The sequence below is a fragment of the Bos indicus x Bos taurus genome, chromosome 5 (assembly GCF_003369695.1).
Source record: "Bos indicus x Bos taurus breed Angus x Brahman F1 hybrid chromosome 5, Bos_hybrid_MaternalHap_v2.0, whole genome shotgun sequence".
Taxonomy (NCBI): domain Eukaryota; kingdom Metazoa; phylum Chordata; class Mammalia; order Artiodactyla; family Bovidae; genus Bos; species Bos indicus x Bos taurus.
Window position 1 is genome coordinate 89,449,013 of NC_040080.1, and position 18,204 is coordinate 89,467,216.

Genomic DNA, 18,204 nt, shown 5'->3' on the forward strand with positions numbered 1-18,204 from the left:
AGGAGCCTGGTAGGCTGCAGTCCATGGGGTCCAAAGAGTCGGACACGACTGAGAGACTTCATTTTCACTTTTCACTTTTATTCATTGGAGAAGGAAATGGTAACCCACTCCAGTGTTCTTGCCTGGAGAATCCCAGGGACAGGGGAGCCTGGTGGGCTGCCATCTATGGGGCCGCACAGAGTTGGACACAACTGAAGCGATTTAGCCGCAGCAGCAGCAGAGTGGGCTCCATGATACCTCCACATGATTTTTCTTTCCATTTCTTTTCCTAGATTTTTTAAGGCACACACCACCAGATTATGCCCTCACACTGATCACCAAAATTATGCTTTGCAACTGCCCTTGCCTCAACCATACCAAGATGCCTTGTGAGACTCTGATAGGAGGTGACACCTGTCAGTGTTCCTGCCCAAGTCTTCAGATCCTCTCAAGGTTGAGTCCCAGGTATGATAGAAGGAAGGAAATGGTGACAGTGTTGTATGGTTAGCAGCAAGTCCCAAGGTATTTGAATCAGGACTGATGAATGGAACTAGAGAATCTTCCAGCCCTGCTATCCTTCACCCTCTGGAGTCTGGAGAGGGAAGTGTCTATTGCAGCATTACTGGGTGCTCCCTATAGAGCAAACAGGAGCACAGACAGGAGGGTTGCTGCTCAGCTAGCAATAAGCCAGCCACTGCCACTCCCCAGCTCCCCAGCCACTTGAAAGGCTAATGCTCTAAGGGGAGAAGAGCTGTATCCAGAGCTGAAGGAGGCCGAGAGGCCTGACTGCAGTTGATCAGTCTTTCCCTATCCCTCTGGCTGCCATTGGTGCTAACCAAGGCTGAAATTTTAGCCACCCGCTCTGTGGGTTGCACACTCCCCCTCCACCACTGACCCCAGGCCTGGGCCTGAGCCCAGTGCGTGTGCCGGGAGCAGGGGTGGGGAGGGGAGTGTTGGCCTCACTGACAAAATCCATTTGGAATTTCTCAAGGTTGTGGTTTGGGGCTTCAGTTTGCCACAGAGTGTGTCTGACGAAAGAAGAGAGAAAGCTAGTAAGAGAAAAGGAGCCAAAGAGAGCACAGAGGAAGGAACTGGAGGAAAACCGAAATAGTCCTGCTGTGATTTCATTGGCCATTCTCTTCCCTCTTCCTGAGTGTGAGAAATTCCTAGCCTGGATGTTCCTTATCATTATTTTCCCTCATATCCTATGTCTATTCTAGCTGCATCCATCTCTCTCCTGCTGTCCCATGCATACACGAAGCTCAGTCAGTGCCTAAAGGCCTACCTCCATCAAATTTCCAAACCAAGAATTCTCAGTGTGCAAGTGAAAATTTAGGACATCAAGTTTTACCATAAAGTACTACCCTAAACCAACACCCCTTGCTGTCTTTCCTACCTTGATCCTACCTGATTTTAAGGGTAATTGGGGGCAGATAAAGCTATTGCCTAGAGGTGTGAAAAGGACTATTTCTACATCTCCTGGCCAAGGAGATGACCTGACAGAGTCAGCATCCTGCAACCCCATAAACAATCAGTTATTTGTAAAGTTCTAAATTTGTGCTATAGCTTCCTTTTCTGAATTTAAAGATGATTGTTTATTTTCAATGATACTTGACTAGGAATAGAAAGAAAGTGGAATTGGAATAAAAGAAGTTCTGTTTTCTCTAGTTATGGTTATCTCTTAAAAGATAAAGGAGCTATTTTGCTGAGATTAAGTGCAAAAGAGCTCTGATAAGGAAAGACAAACTACATATGCAAATAATTCAGGGGGATAGCATGCTGATTTTGCTGGTTTCCAGAGCAAAAAACTCCCAATTTTGAGAGTAGGAATCCTTTATATATGTTTCCCGTTAGTCTTGCATCTATCATCAAGTTCTCCAATTTGGAACCACAGAGAAAAGCACCTGCCATTTTTGAGTCCAGGTTCAATGGTGAGACATCTTCAGGACCTGAAAATCCCAGAACAGACGTGACCTTACTGTGTAGGGTAGGTGTCAAAACAAACCACAGCCGAAGAACCAAATCTGGCCCCGCAGTCCATTTTTGTGAATAAAGTTTTATTGGACATAGGCATGCCCGTGAGTTGAGGAAAAAAAAAATCCAAGCCCTGTTATAGGGCAGTGGCCAAGGCAAAATCTGGAGGCGGAACACAGAGAACCAGAATGGGGCCTATGTCTACCTCTTGAGTCCCTCACACCTAGAAGTCCCCCTGCCCCACCCAGTTTTTTCCACACTAAAAATTGTCAACTGAGTCACCTGAAGACCATTTCAAATCCTTTGTGGAATGGGGCATGATATACATAAAGTCACTGAGTGTGGGCGGGTAAGAGAATTCACCTGGAAAAGAAGCCAGGCCCGGGATCCCAAGTGTGGCTAGAAATATCACCATCTATAGTCACCATTCCAGGAACTTAATTTATTTTTATTACAAACAAGAACCAAGAACAAGTCTCAGTACAATAAATTAGCCTTTCCCACCCCTCCTGCTGAAGAAAGAAAAAGAGGCTCAGAGAGTCTTGGGTAAAATTCTTCCTTTGGAGGGTTCCCTTCAACATCTGAATAGGGGCAGACAGCTTCCCTAAGGGCCTTGACAGACAACTTTCAGGGTTTTTGAGTGCCCTGCACCGTGTCCCTTCCCTAAGAAGAAACCTCTCTACAACCGGCTCCTATGACTCCCTAAGATGGGGTCCAGGCTGCAGTAGAGGAGTTTGGAAACAGCAAATAGGAGTGAGAGGTCTCTTTCTGGATATAGGTTGTATGGCTCCACACAATGCTGGGGCTATCCCGCAAAAGAAAAGAGTGGTCAAATTATAGGGACTCCCCAGCCAAAAGGAATATGAATATGAGAGTTAAAGGGACCCCAGGTTGGGTGGCTGGGAGAGCAACACAGTTCATTTCATCTTCTTCCATTCAGGTGTTCAAGGAGCAGAAGAGGGTGACAGCTCCCTGACAAGGCCCTCCTACTGTGGGGGAGAGAGCCACACATCACAGACTCCACCTGACCCAAAGCTGTTTCCAGGTAGACACTTTGAGCTGCCAGGGACCAAGATTGACCCTGGACAGAAATCAGAGCAAAAGGCTGCAAAGGTGGCCCTCCCCTGCCCCAGCCCCGCAGTGAGGCTGACCCTCACTTACACACATTGACCCACTCTGTGACCTTGCACTCGTCACACAGCACGTAGCAGCACCAGTGGAAGCGGCAATTACAGCGCTCGACTCGGGTCTGCCGGAGCACGTTGTGCCCTCGGCCACAGCACAGGCTGCCACAGCTACCCAGCTGGTGGCTCGTCTTGTTGCAGGCCCGGCCCTGCGTGCCTGGGGAGCCCACAGTGGGGTCTCGCTCACAGAAGTCAGGAGAGTTCTCGAAGTAGACCAGCTCTCCTGAAAGGCGACGGGGCCGAAGACGGGGTTGAAAGGCTCCGGAGTTGCGGTTGTGAGTATCAATGAAGATGGCCCGGTCCAGCCGCTCCCTCAAGGCTGCTCCCACTGCCCGGAACTCTGGGGGTGCCCTCCAGCACGTCTTGAGCTGGCAGCTGCCTGACGTACCATGGCACTTGCATTTCCGCTTCAGGTTTTCAGTTACCACCTAGAGCATCAGCGAGGAAGAAATGAGAGGGGAGGGCAGCAAATGGACAGAGCACAGAGGTACAGGAAGGGGAGGGAGCAGAGAACATGCAGGAACAAAGAGAGGAAGAATGGCAAAGAACTATCAGAAGAGAAAGGGCACCGTGGGACGGCTAATAGCCCCACTCCCTCATTTCATGTTGGAGAACGGAAGCCAGAGCAGAGAGTAAATTGCCCATCTTCAACAATCAGCTGGTTACAGAGATTTGGCTGATAACTAGTCGGCAACAGGATTCAGCTCCAGTTGCCCTGACTCCCAGTCCAGTGCTCTTTCCAGAGTGAACACTGGTAAACCAGGGAGTCTAGCCCAGAGAACCCCTAAATTCTAGGGAAGGCAGTGACTTGCTTGGCTCCAGGCCACCCCGCAGGTAACAATCACCCCCCACAGCTCATCCTCTTATGCTGCTGTGCCCTCTCAAATCTAGCCAGGCCTTAAAAACGCCAGGAAGACCCAGGACAAGTTGCGCACACACATACCTGACGCCCCACCCTGTTGTTGTGGATCCGCATTCGTGCCTGGATGTCCCGAGGAGCTTCCCTGGAATCCAAAAAATCCCGAGAGAACTTCTCCCCGAAGTCCATGTCATGGTTACAGCCGCCCCATTCCCACGTGTCCTGGGGGCCAGGGCTGGGACCGGAGCCGGGGCCCGAGCTGGGCAGGGAGTGGGAAAAGCTCTTGCCCCGCGATAGTGCCTGCAGCTGCAGCAGTTTCGCCCTCAGTCGATCCTGCTCACCACTGCCCTTCCAGCCACAGCCACAGCTCACCAGCTTGCCCAGGCTGCAGGCGGTGGCTACCGCATGCATGACCCCAGCAGCCAGCATGGAGAAGGAAAAAGCGCTCTCTCGGAAACCTGGGGATGAAAGGGGTGTGGATAGGGGTAGGTCTGACAAGCCACTGAGAGTAAGGAGGCCAAAGGAAACAGCCAACCTGCAATTCCAGAATTTCCTAACTGACTCCAGATCCTGCCTTTACCAGTTAAGTAGTTTAGGAGCAAGTCACAGGAGAAGGAAGGGAACCTAAAAGCACAGAGTCTCAGTTTCCTCATCTATAAAGGGAGAGGATGAATTGAGATGATCCCTGAGGCCCATTCTTGCTCTGTTTAAGTCTGGGATTGTCAAGTGTGGATGAAAGAGCTAGGCTAGAGGGAAAGACCCCTGGGGATGAGAGATGACTAAGAGAGAGTCCTTGAGGTCTTTGAAGATATGTTCACTTAGTTCTATATCTGAAAGCCTTAGAAATTCCCCAGCTCTGCAGGTGGGATGGAAGCGGAGGCCTTGGTTTTGTGTTGTTGTTTTTTTTAATCAAGGTTATTTAAATCAGTCTTTTCACCAACTTACCCTCCACCAGCCCAAAATCCTCAAAGAGTTGGAGCTGTGGAGCTGTCCTTCCTCTTTCCAGTTTCTAGTTTTATATTTGCCTGTTAAGACTGCCCCTTGTATTTATCCTAACCTGTTATTACTCTGTAAAATGCTGGGAGAGGGAGAGAGGTGGAGGTGATTCTCCCTAAGGTCCTCTTAAAATGTTGACTTCTTTGTTATGTTTTGGGAGTCACAGAGGCTCAGGATGACAAGCCTTCCCCAAGCTTAGATAGACATGCTTCCCACTGGGCCATCAAAGCCTTCCCCTATGCCAGGCCCTGTAGGAAAGCAGCCTCCCTCTCTGGAGCCTTGAGTGGATGTGAGCACCTCTTTAGGGGCCAGGCCTCTCCCGTCCCAGGATGCAGGGCTCCTGGCCCAGCCTCCTGATCCCCCAACCTCAAGCCTCCAGGGGTGAAGCTGTTTTCACAAGTCTTGGGAATTCCCCCGCAGATGGCAGCTGCCTATTAACCCCATAGTCCCCAAAGTATTGCCCCCACCCTTGGGCTGAGCCCGAGATGGATGTTTACTCCTTTAGGGAGTAAACTGGGGCATGGCCTGGCAAGAGACAGTGATGCACTTCCAGACCAGGGCCCCTAGGCCAGGCCCCACAGTGACCTCCTGTGGGGAACACCTCCAGTGAACACCTCCAGTGCTTCCTCACCTGCTCAAGTGAGAGCCACCTGGGGCCCCCACAGCACTGAGGAGGGGGATGCTCCCTGGCTTCAAAGCCATCCGGGTCTTTGTTCCCAGCTTCTGCTCCTGGGAACCCCAGTAATTAGGGGAGAAGGTTTAACCCTTAAACGGTTGGGGGCGTCACCCCACCCCCGCTGAGGCTATGGGGACACCAGCCTGGGCTTGTCCCATGCAGAGAGGAGGGGCAGAAAAATTGGGGGACGGGGAGGAGGGGGGCATTTAAAGCTTCTAGGGCTGGGGGCATCACTTGCTCACAGGTGCAGCCGAGATCAGCTGGGCGGAGGCAGGAAAGGGGGGCCCTGGGGTAGGGGAGCAGGGACCCAGCTGCCTTGCCGGCAGCGCGCAGGTGGAAGTCTGAAGCACGGGGCCCCAGACGGGTGGCCAGACCCTACTCCGCGCAGCTCCGGGGGGGAATTCCCGGAGAGGCCCCTCCCGGAGTGGTGAACCAGTCCCTTCCCGCCTCCGCTCGCGTCGGCGTGCCCCCCCACCCCCCAGCCCCGGCGGCGGCGCAGCCTCGCCCGGTCAGGCTCACCGCGCTTGAGGATGGCGCTGTGGTGCGGCAGGCGGCCGCCGCCCTCGAGCGCCGAGCAGTTCCAGCGCTGGTCCCGCAGCTGGTGCTGGCACTCGTGGACCGCGATGTGCAGGCCCTGGAGCGCCGACGCCGTCACGTCGGGGCTGCGCAGGCACAGGCCCAGCTGCTGCTTGCTCAGGCCCGACAGCGTCAAGCACACGGTGTTGGCGGTCAGCGGCGGCTCGCCGCCGCCCGGCAGCTTCAAGCCCTGAATCTCATTGCCGAGGGCCCTGGGAACCGAGAAGGCGTCTCAGGTCTGCGGTCCAGGCCTTCGCGCCCCCTCCGACGTCTCCCGACCGGCCTCTAACCCAGGGCTTTCTCTCAAGGGCTGGGTGACAGGGGGACGGCTCACCGACTGCACAACGCCAGGAACAGGAGACCGGCGAGGCCCGAGGGCGGAGGCCGCGGCCGGGGCTCCTCCCGCATGTCGAATCCCGGGCCCGAAGGCCCCGATGGGCAGATCGAGCAGGGCCTGCAGGACAGGGACACTTGGGGAGCGCTCCAGAATAGGGTGGCTCACCCGGGCAACCGAAGGATGCCCAACTCCCGCTCCTAACTCACCAGGGCCACTCCACTAATCCCGCTCAAACAAAACAGTAAGATCACGCCCTTGATTCCCTGAGTACCTGGGCCCTGGAAGAAGTATGGGCCTAGAAACTGGGACTTACGCCAGCGTCCTGGAGCTCACCCAGCCAGACACAGTGCCCGGCACACTGACACACTCACGTGCAAACAGCTGGATAGTCTCACAAACAGCTCTCCATTACCCTGTCCACTGCTCCCTTTTCAAGGGCCCCAAGATTGGCTTCCCAGGCCCAACAAAGCTTCACCCTCTCACGCTCAGGAGGCCTAGGGGCAGGATTGAGAGGGGGCGGGGTGGGGGAGTGTAGTCTCCAAGTGCCATCTAGCAGCTTCCCTGAAAAGGGTGGAGGAATGGGCTCCCGCTCCCACTCTGCCCTTTGCAGCCCCATTAGGGAGCCAGGGGAGGCTCCAGGTGCCACAAGTCTGGGAGGGGACCTTGCTTCCCTCTTGAAATGGGCCGTGGTGCCGGCTGAGTCCTTTACTTCGTCTGATACTTTTCCTAACTACACGTTCCTCTCCTCCTGGCACTGCCCATCTGGTCCCCACCAGGTCCTCAGCCTCAGCCCCCACCCCTCCGCTCTCCACTCACTGGCCTCCAAATCTAGGGCCACTCCTTTATTTGCTAGGCTTTTATCTCTGGCAATATCCCGGGCTCTCTCTGCATCTCTGCGCCCCCGTGGGCGGATGCGTGTCTGTCTGACTACCAGAGTGCTTGTCGCGTCCCCGAGTGCGAGTCCCTGCCCTCCCTGCTTTCCCAATTCCGATTACCTCCAGCTGCTCTGGGGCCGAGTCTGCCACAGGCGCGGTTGGGTCGCCTGGGCTCGAGCTGTTCAAACTGTGGGGAGACTGCGTCGGGTTCTGGCCCCTCGGCAGAGCCGCATTCTTCCAGGGCAGGGCCACTCCTCTCCGCCGCTTCCCCAGCGCCGCCGCGGCCGCCGGGAGGAAGGGAGGGAGTGATCGAGAAAGCTAGCGAGCGGGCAAGCACAGAACTGGGGGCTCTGGCTCTACTCGCGCGGAGCTCACCGGCGGCTCTGCCGCGGCTGACAGAGCTGCGGCCCCTCCCCGAGCCCGGGGCATCCCCACCCCAACTCCTCACACCCCCCGCCTTGACCCGGGGAGCCCAGCCGCTCCCCCTCCTCCCGGCGTACTCACACACCCTCTCCCCCGACGCTTGGGTTTCAGGCTTGGCCCCACCGAAGGGGGAGGTGGCCAGAGTTCCACTCACCTGCTCTGGGACCGCCAAGGCTGCAAGGAGGGTGTGGCGACCCAGACTAGAGAGCCAAGCCTCTGGTCCCCAGTGGTCATGTCTCTTTGCCTCAGTTTCCCCCACCGATAGCTGAGTGACTGGAAGGTGCCTTTGACCAGATGAAGACGGAACTCAGATCGAACTTGCCTGGCTTGACTGGCTTGGTCTCCGCGCGAGAGCCTGGGGAGAGCGCACTGCAGGGCAATCTGAGCTGGCGGGAGTAGCTCCCTTCTGGGTGGCTTGGCTTCCGCCCACCTCGGAGCCCTACGCCTGCCCCTTGGGAGGGGTCAGCTCTGGCCTCAGAGTTTGGCTGTGGCAGAGGTTCCGGGAGCTCCGGAGATCTTCAGCCTGCCCCTGTGCTTCCTTCGGCTCACAGACATCCTTGCCAGCAGAGGTCCCCTGCCCTTCCTAAGATCCCAAGTCGCCACTCCGGGGTGGCCCATATTCCTGCTCCAGACTCGCAGACTTGCTTCACGTGGAAAGAGGAGGGATCCCAAACTGAGCCCAGCCTGAGGACAGCCAGGCAGAGTCTGATCGTGGGTTGCACGGACGGAGGCAAACCACCCTAGGGAGTTCCAGTGGCAGCGAAGGGGTTAGGCGCCACTGCGCTCCTGCCTGACTCACCCTCCCAGCTCTAACCACTGTGGGCTATTTTTGCCAGAGAGGGGCCCCAGGCTTCCCAGCCGCCCCCCGCCCCTGCCAGACCGCAGCCCAAGGCACGGCTGGCCCCGCGCGCCCGAGGCTGGCACGTTGACTCAGAGACAGGCCCCCCGGGGAAGAAGAGCCACGGGGTTGAAACCCACAGCCACAGTCATCTCTTCCTTGGTAGTGGCCATGCAGCTTTCCTGGGCAGCCAGCCTCTAGTCTGTGTGGCTGCAGGTCTTGCCCTGGGCTGCAGGGGGCACTGCTGTCTAGGGGGCAAAGCCGTCTGAGAGAGATTAATAACTTTTATCTGTAGGGATATTTATTAATCACCTTTATGTGCCAGGCCGCAGGCAGGCTGGGGAGGTGAAAGTACCCTAATTCCTGACCCCGGACAGCTGTGATCAAAGAGGGGTGCTTTTATCTGCTTTCTCACCTCTGGGTGGAGAGGGGAATAGAGGAGAAGCCCTACAGGAGAAGGGGCTCTTGTCCCTGCTTCCCGTTTAGGGGCCAAGAACCAAACCATGTGTGGCTTTTGAGACCACTAGAATCTGCACCCTATCTTAGTAGCTTTTGGATCCTGTCCTTGTCCTTCCTGCATGTCAGCCTGGAACTTTACCTAGGTCCCTGGAGGAGGGGAACAAGGTTTCCCATGCTCTTGGACACTTGCATTTTTCCATGTGACTCCAAGTCTCCCTCAGGTTTCAGACTGCTCCTTCTGATTTTACCCTTGTTGGGCTGTGGTATAGTCAGGTGCCAAGGAAGGGCCAGGATCACAGCTACTACCACAGATTCCAACATCTTAGTGACCCCCGGGCTCCCCAGGCTGCCCTGTCCCAAATCCAAAGACCCATACTCCTGTTTCTTTCCCAGGAGAAGCCCAGCTCTGGGACAGGAGGCCACAGGCAGGCAGACTGGGTGGCCTGAGCTGGCCCCCAGTGCCCTCGGCCCGACCGGCTGGCCTGAGCACTGACCCGCAGGCGGCTGGAGGGTGGTGGGGCAGGCGGGGCCTGGAGAGGGCTGTGGGTACACACCCATTGCCTAATACCCCAAGCACGCGGCCAGCTCCAGGAAAGGAGAGGGGCGGGAACCAGAGAGACCTTGACAAGGGTTGGGGCCATGACAGCAGGGGGAAAGTGAGGGGCTGTCATTACTTCAGAGAGGGAGTGGGAGCAAGCTGGTCCCCCTTCCCCTGCGGGGAAGAGTAGGGGGCTGACTTCCCATCATAGGGCTGGACATATCAAGAGCAATCTGAGAACACTGGGACTCTATAGGGCGGGGGTCAAAGAAAAAAGTGGGGGTCCCTGGAGATTGGGGGATCCAGCAACTGAGGCGGTGGCTAAAGCTGAGTGCAGCCTCAAAAGCCTCCTCCTCCTCCCCCCGTGTTTGCCTTGGCCCGGGGTCCCGTGTGACTCATCTATTGCTGAGCTGCTGATAGGGGCGGCCAGGCCCAGGGAACCCAAATTATAGGCCCTGGAGGGATGGATGCACCCGCGGCGGCGGTGAGCTCAGCTGTGCTGCCCACCCTCCGCCTCTCACGCCTTCTGCTGCAGCACCCTGGGCCACCACCCAGAGGCACCAAAGCGTTCGCAGCTGACTGCACTGGACTTCAGAGAAACCCCCAACACTCAGCAGTTGCCCCCCACGTATCAGTAAAATTACCCACGACAGAACTTTGCACCCTTCTCCACCAGAGGCTGATGCCTTCCCAGCCCAAAGAGGGAGTGCCACCTGCTGGTGCTTCAAAAGAAGGTAGGCTCCTCTGCCCACAGCTCTCAGCCCTGGTCCCCTGCTTCCCCCCAAGACCCCCATTTAGGTAAAGCCCCTCTCCCTTTGGATATCTCTCTCTCCAATTCCTATTTTAAGAGGGTAGTTTACTACTGACTTTCCACTTTAAGCCTTTAAAGGTATCCATGGTCAAAAGTGATGCAAAAATAAATAAAGCAGAGTAAAGGAGATAGGTGGCAGAATTCCATTTTATATAGGGGGAGGAGTGAAAGGGATGTGGAGGAACAAACATATGGAGATATCAGGGAAGGGCATTCCGGAAGACAGAAAAGTGAGTGCAAAGATCTTGAAACAGATACTTCCTTGGTATGTTCAAGGAATTAGCAAGGAGGCCAGTGTGGCTGGAGGGAGGAACCTACAGGGGTTTTGAAGACAGAAGAGCAGGAGTTTCGTTTTCTGTTTTGTTTTTTTTTTTTTTTTTTGACTGATTTGACTTAGAGTATAAGAAAACAGACAAGTCAAGGATGGCTCTAGGGTTCTCATCCTGTGCAACTCAAAGGATGGGGTTGCCATTCACTGGGATGGGGATGACTGAATAAAGAGTAGGTGCAAGTGAATAACTGGGAGTTTAGTTCTGGATATTGTACATTTTGAGATGTTTATTCAAGTGTTAGATGTGCAAGTTCAGAGTTCAGGGCCAGAGATAAAAGTAGGGAGTATGAGACTGTATAGTTCACCAAATGAGTGAGTGTAGACTGAGAAGAAGTTCCAGATTGAAATGGGGTGCAGTCCAATGAGTCATGTAGAAATTGGGTACAAAGGTGGGACCAGATAAAGAGACTGAGAAGGTGAGCAGTCAGGAAGGTAGGAATGGTGTTCCAGGAATCAAGTGAGACTATTTCAAGGAAGAAGTGTTCAACTTTGTCTGCTATTCCTAAAAAGTTTGTTAGGATGAGAACTGAGATTTGACAGTAGAGCAAAATGGAGGTCACGGATGATTTTGAGGAGGAAATGCAGTGGGTTCAAAGGTGTGATTAAGGTGGTGGAAAGAGAGAATAAAGAAAAGAAACTGGCACCGGGGTGATTAAAGCAACACTTTGAGTTGTGCAGTAAAAGACAACACAGAAATGGGGCACACTTAGGTGGTAATGTGACGTCAAATAAAGTTGTGGGGTTTTTTAGATGGGAGACATTATGGCATCTTTGTAGGCTGATAGGTATGATCCAGTAGAGAGGTAAATTGATGACACAGGAAAGGAAGAGAAAACAATTAATAGGGTGATGATTTGAGCTAAATAAATTTGGGCCAGGTCCTGCAAAATTTGACCAGCCCTAGAGCCCTCCCACTCTTCCCCACTATTCCTGGTGGGTGAGATAGTGGAACAAAGGATATGGAATCCTTCTTTCCTCCCTTCTTACTTGTGCTTGTCACCAGTGGCCACAGACAGGACTGCCCTGTCTTCAAGCCCAGCTCCCTCCTCCATGGGGTTTTATCAACCCACTAAACCAAAAGATGTGACCCAGGCCCCAGTGGGAAAAACTCCTAAGGGACAAAGGGCAAGCTGCCCATGGTACACTATCTACTTACTTGAGCCGTCTGTGCTGGGTGGCCTCCGCAGGGGCCACTGGCTTTTAGACCTTTGGAAGATGCTAAGCCAGTACACCTTGTCCCTCAGGGTCAAATCCTTGGAGGGGCAAAGGGCCTGGGAAAGATATTCCCCTGGAAAATAACCTCCATCAGGTTTCATTTGGGTAATATGCATCCTTTTAAAATGCCCCAGGAAGTGCCCCAGGAAGATTCATTAAACTTATTAGGCATTTATTCTTTAGAGTGATTTGCCTGCACTGGCAGGGAGGCCTGATCATTTCTGGGCTTGGAACTCTTTGGGACCAGGCCTGATACATTACTCAGTCAAAAAAACATCCTAAAGTCAGGGAAGATGAAAAAAGAGAAGATCAAAAGGGAGGCAGGAAGATCCTAAAGACCATTTCTATTTATCTCCCAGTTTGGTGAAGGGCCCCCAGCCTGCTACTGCTGTACAATCACAAGCAGCCATTAAGGTGGAAAAAGCATGGGGTGTGAGTCAGAACAGTCTGGGTTTTAACCTGGCTCTACCGTTCATCCCTTTATTAGCTGCGAGGCCCATGGAAAACTGCCTAATCTAGTTTTTCCTTTGTAAAATGGAGAGAGAGAGGAGAGATGTAAAGGAGGAGATCCTCCTCTTCCAGGGGCAAACTGCATGTGTTGGCGGGGCCTGATAACCAGGCTGGCAGTGCCCCCTATACCCCACACGGGGAACAGCAGCCACTCCTTCCATAGGAGGCAGAGGGGCCCTGAAGCTGAGAGGATGTAGGGAGGCGTGTTAGGGTTAGGTATCCCAGCATGGTGAGAGTAAAGAGAGCCAGAGTTTTAGGTGGAGAAGACAGAAACTTGGTGGAAATTTTCAGAAAGAAGCAGAAATGTGGATGCACAGGTTCTCTGCTCTGGGTTCAGTTTAGTCAGCAGCCCTTTTGCTCCCAGCCCCTCCACACACACACCTGACATCTAGTCTAATGCCTGTCTTTTCTGAGCCCAGTCTCAGAGTCACCGCTGCTCCAGGCCTCATCCATTATGATGCCACCTTGGTTACAGGTTTTGTCCCGTGCCCCCAGTGACATGCACAGGTTGACACATGCCATGGGGTGACACACTATAGGATGACACAAGGTACACAGGGCGAGAGTGACACATATATGCATATTTAATCTCCTACTCATCCACCCACCTCCACACACAGCTCCAGACACTTCCTCGGTCAACCTTCTGGGTCTCTCCTGCCCACCCCCTTCCTGACACATAGGAGATGATGCACTGTCCCAGGGGGTGTCTGTGACAAGATGACTCGATGATGCCTTCTGACCTGAGCTAAATTCCAAGATTCTTGAGAAAGGCTCCTAAAATCCCTCCTCAGAACATGGAGTTTCTGTACATGAGGACACACACTCAAGGGTGTATGCACATTCTCACATGCAGTCTCATTTACAACTCTCCCACTTAATGCACACACTGGCAGGCATTTGTGCACTTCTTTCCTCCCACAAGTACAAACCTCTGCTGCCTCAGGTTTCTCTCCATGATCGGGCTCTGTGTGCTCAGCTCATCCCCCAACCCCAACCCACCCCTGGGATTTCCCTGACCACAGCCCCAACCCCACCCGTCTCCCCCTTCTCCTTCCCTGTTCAGCCGTCGGGGGTTCATGGGCAGGGAGGAGTCTCCCCAGAGTTGCTGCCCAGAACCACAGCTTTCCTTCTTCCACTCAGGATGGGGGACCGGGGTGACGTCGAAGGGACAGCCCCACAGTGGGCAGCGAAGTGGCTGAGCTCCTAGCCGTTTGTCCCCGCAGCACACTGGTCGCTGCGCCCCCTGGCGGACTCTGGTCCCCGACGGGCTCCGGACGCGGAGAGGACTGAGGCGGGCGCGCGTGGGAGGGCGTCCCAAGGGGAGGGGTCGGCGGCCAGTGCAGGTCTGGAGGCGGGAGCCACCGGGCAGGGGGCGGGGGTGAGCCCCGACGGCCAGCCCGTCAGCTCTCGCCTCAGACGGGCGGGAGCCACGGCCCCGCTCGCTGCCCATTGTCTGCGCCCCTGACCGGTGCGCCCTGGTGCCACAGTGCGGCCGGCGGGGCAGCCTCCTATCGTCACTTCAGCCAGCGCCGCAACTATAAGAGGCGGTGCCGCCCGCCGTGGCTGCCTCAGCCCACCAGCTGGGACCGCGAGCCATGCAGCCGGTCGCCCGCCCCCAGGGCTGTTAGAGCCAGACTGCGAACTCTCGCCACTTGCCGCCACCGCCGCGTCCCGTCCCACCGCCGCGGGCAGCAGCCAAAGCCGCCCCAACTGCAGCATAGAGCGGGCAAGGGCAGGCAGGCCATGGGGCACTGGGCGCTGCTGCCTTGCTGGGTTTCTGCTGCGTTGTTGCTGGCGCTGGCCGCTCTGCCTGCAGCCCTGGCCGCCAACAGCAGTGGCCGATGGTGGTAAGTGAGCTGGTGCGGGGTCGCCACTTGTCTCGGGGCACAGAGCCAGGGGCCAGCCCCATCCAGCTCCCACGCTCTGGGATCCGTCCGCAGACAGACTTCCTCCAGCGCTCTGACTTCCCTTTGAGACACCGAGGGGCGCTCTGGAGCGGAGCTGGTCCAGAAATTCCAGCTCTGCTGAAGTGGGGTGAATGGTCCGTCCGGCGGCCCACGATACTCCAGGAGGGGAGCCCTCTCTCATCTAGCATTGCCCTTCTTCCAAGAACCCCCAAAGGAGCTTCACGATGGTAGTCACACTACAGGGCTTCCCAGCCTCTGGAGAGAAAGGCCAGGCGTGCACTCCGAAAGAAGCCAATAAGCGGGTGGAACTCCCAAGCATTTCACGCCTTGGGTGGGCATGGACGGCAGGCCAGGATTTGCGAGCCAGACTGTCCGGAAACAGGCTCTGAGAGCCAAGGTGAATATCTAGTCCCTGGGCTCTCCATCCCTCCGCTGTCCAGCTCCGGGCGCAGCCCGCAGTTCCCGAGCAGCCCTAAGATTCCTGGGAACACAAAAGTCTGAAAGCCAAGTCCTTTCAAACTAGTGAGTGCCTAAGCGCAGAATTGTTACCTTATTATTGATTTCTCCCCGCTCTTGTGGGCAAATAGCTCCAGGAAGAGGACAGAGCGAGCATGACCTTTCTGGTTAGGGTTAGGGTTAGGGTGCAGGTCCCCTTCCAGAGCTTGAACTCCTCTCATGCATCTCACCAGGGGCATCGTGAACGTAGCCTCCTCCACGAACCTGCTGACCGATTCCAAGAGTCTGCAGCTGGTACTCGAGCCCAGTCTGCAGCTGCTGAGCCGCAAACAGCGGCGGCTGATCCGCCAGAACCCGGGGATCCTGCACAGCGTGAGCGGGGGGCTGCAGAGCGCTGTGCGAGAGTGCAAGTGGCAGTTCCGGAACCGCCGCTGGAACTGTCCCACGGCTTCGGGGCCCCACCTCTTCGGCAAGATCGTCAACCGAGGTGGGTACCCCGCAAGTTGATGCTTCCGGGGACCAGGGGAGCGCGGGGTCACCTCAGGGCACGGGCGGGCAAGTGCAGGGAAGATGTCTGGGGCATCTGCAGGGTCACAGAATCAGCCTGCCAAGAGCTTCATGCCAGCACTAGCTCTGGGCCAGACTCGTTCCACCAGGAGGTTTCAACCCATGTGCCTCGGGCAAGAAGCTTAGCTTTTCTGAGCCACTGCCCCAGCGAAAGGGAGTGCTGAATGGTGGACGCTCGCTGGCCACCACTTTTCCGCAGTCCCTCTAAAAGAAGCCTGCGAGGCTGCTCTCTTGCCTCCAGCCCAGCAAGGCTTGCATCGCTGATGTGAGCTGGAGAGTTCTTGGCGGTGCAGAATTCTTCCGCTCCCCTCTATTCTCTTTTCCCTCCGGGGCTGCCCACTTGCACCGAGAAGTCAAAATGAGCCCGGAGTCTCAGTAAAGCGTGATTACAAGTGTGGACGAGGTAGCGTGCCCACACACGTGCTTTCGCGGGGAGACCAACTTGCCAACACAGCCGGTCGCCAGGCTTCCAGGACTCTAAGGGCGTGGGACTCAAAGGTCCCAAGGCCTCCCCTGAAGGTGCAGGCTGCACCCCGCGTGCCCCCTCGCTGATCCCCTCTCCCATCCCCAATAGGCTGTCGGGAAACAGCCTTTATCTTCGCCATCACCTCGGCCGGGGTCACCCACTCGGTGGCGCGCTCCTGCTCAGAGGGCTCCATCGAATCCTGCACGTGCGACTATCGGCGGCGCGGTCCTGGGGGCCCCGATTGGCACTGGGGAGGCTGCAGCGACAACATCGACTTCGGCCGCCTCTTCGGCCGGGAGTTTGTGGACTCGGGAGAGAAGGGGCGGGACCTTCGCTTCCTCATGAACCTTCACAACAATGAGGCGGGGCGCACGGTGAGCCTGCTTGAGGGTGTCCGCACCCGAAACGGAATGGCAGGGATCTTGGAGTCCCTGCCTTAGGCTAAGCTCGAACTTGGGAAGTAACGGTCGGTGTTAAGGCTAGAGGTTAGGCTAAGGAATCAGGCGAGGGTGTCCGGAGGGCGCGGGGGCTTGGAGGGATTCACAGAATGAAAGGGATAGTCTGACAACCGAGAGGTTAGAAGTCATGTAAGCCATGGACTGTGTTGCCTACGCCCGCCACTGTTCAGGTTCAAAAAATAAGGCTGAGAAGCAAAGACAGATTCTCCGGGTGGAGCAGAGTTGGGTTTGGTGTCCAAATCTCTGCGGGGCATTTCGTGGCTCCCTGCCTTTGGGCTCGGCTAGGCCTGGGCCTTTGCTGAGATCGCGGCGACGACCAGGAGGGGGCGGTATCCGGGAAGGTGGCTCTGGCTCTGACGGCGTCCCGGGCCGTCCTTTCTTCTTCTTCTTCCCCACCCCCCGCCTCCCTAGACCGTGTTCTCCGAGATGCGCCAGGAGTGCAAGTGCCACGGGATGTCGGGCTCATGCACGGTGCGCACGTGCTGGATGCGGCTGCCCACGCTGCGCGCAGTGGGCGACGTGCTGCGGGACCGCTTCGACGGTGCCTCGCGCGTCCTCTACGGCAACCGCGGCAACAACCGTGCATCGCGGGCGGAACTGCTGCGCCTGGAGCCGGAGGACCCGGCTCACAAGCCTCCCTCGCCCCACGACCTCGTCTACTTCGAGAAGTCGCCCAACTTCTGCACGTACAGCGGACGCCTGGGTACTGCGGGCACGGCGGGTCGCGCCTGCAATAGCTCGTCGCCCGCGCTGGATGGCTGCGAGCTGCTCTGCTGTGGCCGGGGCCACCGCACGCGCACGCAGCGCGTCACCGAGCGCTGCAACTGCACCTTCCACTGGTGCTGCCACGTCAGCTGCCGCAACTGCACGCACACGCGCGTACTGCACGAGTGCCTGTGAGGCGCTGCGCGGACTCGGCCCCTGGGAGCACTCTCCTCAAGCCCACCCCCAGATTCACCACTGGCACCTCAGACCCGGATCTGCGCCCACCCCGTCCCTCCAGCCACACTCCGGGATTCCTACTACCTATCCCATCATTTCTCCCACCTCCTCAGACCTGGGGACTCCTGAAACCACTTGCCTGGGGCGGCATGAACCCTCTGGCCATCCTGATTGACCCGCCCCCGGACCTACCTCCCTCCCTCTCCGCGGGAGACCCCCTTGTTGCACTGCCCCCTGCTTGGCCGGGAGGTGAGAGAAGGATCGGTCCCCTCCCCAATCAGGGTCAGCTCCCGACGCGAAGCTCTGCCTCCTCCACCGGGCGCAGCGACCTGCCTGCTTTTCTCCTTCCTTCTCTTTTAACCTCCGTTTTCTCCAGGTCCCCACATGCCCTTCCCCTTCTCCTGTCAAGGGTGCACACCCTGAACACACACCTGGGCATCAGGGCCTTTCTCCTCCCCACCTACAGCTGAAGTGGGAGGTTCCGGGGTGAGAGGGCAGCTGTGGTGATGTGGAAAATGATGTTGGGGACCCGCGAGAAATATCGCCATTCTCCCAGCCTCTGTCATGGAGCCATTGAACAGCTGCGAACCATGCCTCCCTCAGCCACCTCCTACCCTCTTCCTGTCCTGCCTCCTCATCAGTGTGTAAATAATTTGCACTGAAACGTGGATACAAAGCCACGAGTTTGGTTGTTGTAAATAAAAACTATTTATTGTGCTGGGTTCCAGCCTGGTTTGCAGAGACCACTTCCCTCCCCAACCTAATTCTTCTCCATTCTTCTCTCCTTTTGCTCTCCAGCCTTTTCTGACCCCTCTTTGTCTCTC

At 56.3% G+C, this 18,204-nt stretch overlaps 2 protein-coding genes across 4 annotated transcripts; one reads left to right on the top strand and one right to left on the bottom strand.

Moving 5' to 3' along the window:
- Window positions 1-2,374: 2,374 nt before the first annotated feature.
- Window positions 2,375-8,354, bottom strand: WNT10B (Wnt family member 10B). Of its 3 annotated transcripts, XM_027542731.1 has the most exons (6): window positions 8,034-8,354; window positions 7,577-7,690; window positions 6,579-6,698; window positions 6,188-6,456; window positions 4,081-4,454; window positions 2,384-3,565 (listed from the first exon to the last, which is right to left on the bottom strand). In XM_027542731.1, exons 3-6 carry the CDS (start codon window positions 6,650-6,652, stop codon window positions 3,107-3,109), a joined length of 1,176 nt encoding a protein of 391 aa, XP_027398532.1. In that variant the 5' UTR covers window positions 6,653-6,698; window positions 7,577-7,690; window positions 8,034-8,354; the 3' UTR covers window positions 2,384-3,106. The 3 variants fall into 3 exon arrangements, with proteins under 3 accessions (XP_027398530.1, XP_027398532.1, XP_027398531.1); XM_027542729.1 differs by lacking the exon at window positions 7,577-7,690 and having other exon boundaries at window positions 2,375-3,565; window positions 8,034-8,306; XM_027542730.1 differs by lacking the exon at window positions 8,034-8,354 and having other exon boundaries at window positions 7,577-7,858.
- A 5,667-nt stretch (window positions 8,355-14,021) lies between these two features.
- WNT1 (Wnt family member 1) lies at window positions 14,022-17,375 on the top strand. The gene is made up of 4 exons (XM_027543630.1): window positions 14,022-14,431; window positions 15,181-15,434; window positions 16,089-16,354; window positions 16,850-17,375. Exons 1-4 carry the CDS (start codon window positions 14,328-14,330, stop codon window positions 17,336-17,338), a joined length of 1,113 nt encoding a protein of 370 aa, XP_027399431.1. The 5' UTR covers window positions 14,022-14,327; the 3' UTR covers window positions 17,339-17,375.
- Window positions 17,376-18,204: the final 829 nt, after the last annotated feature.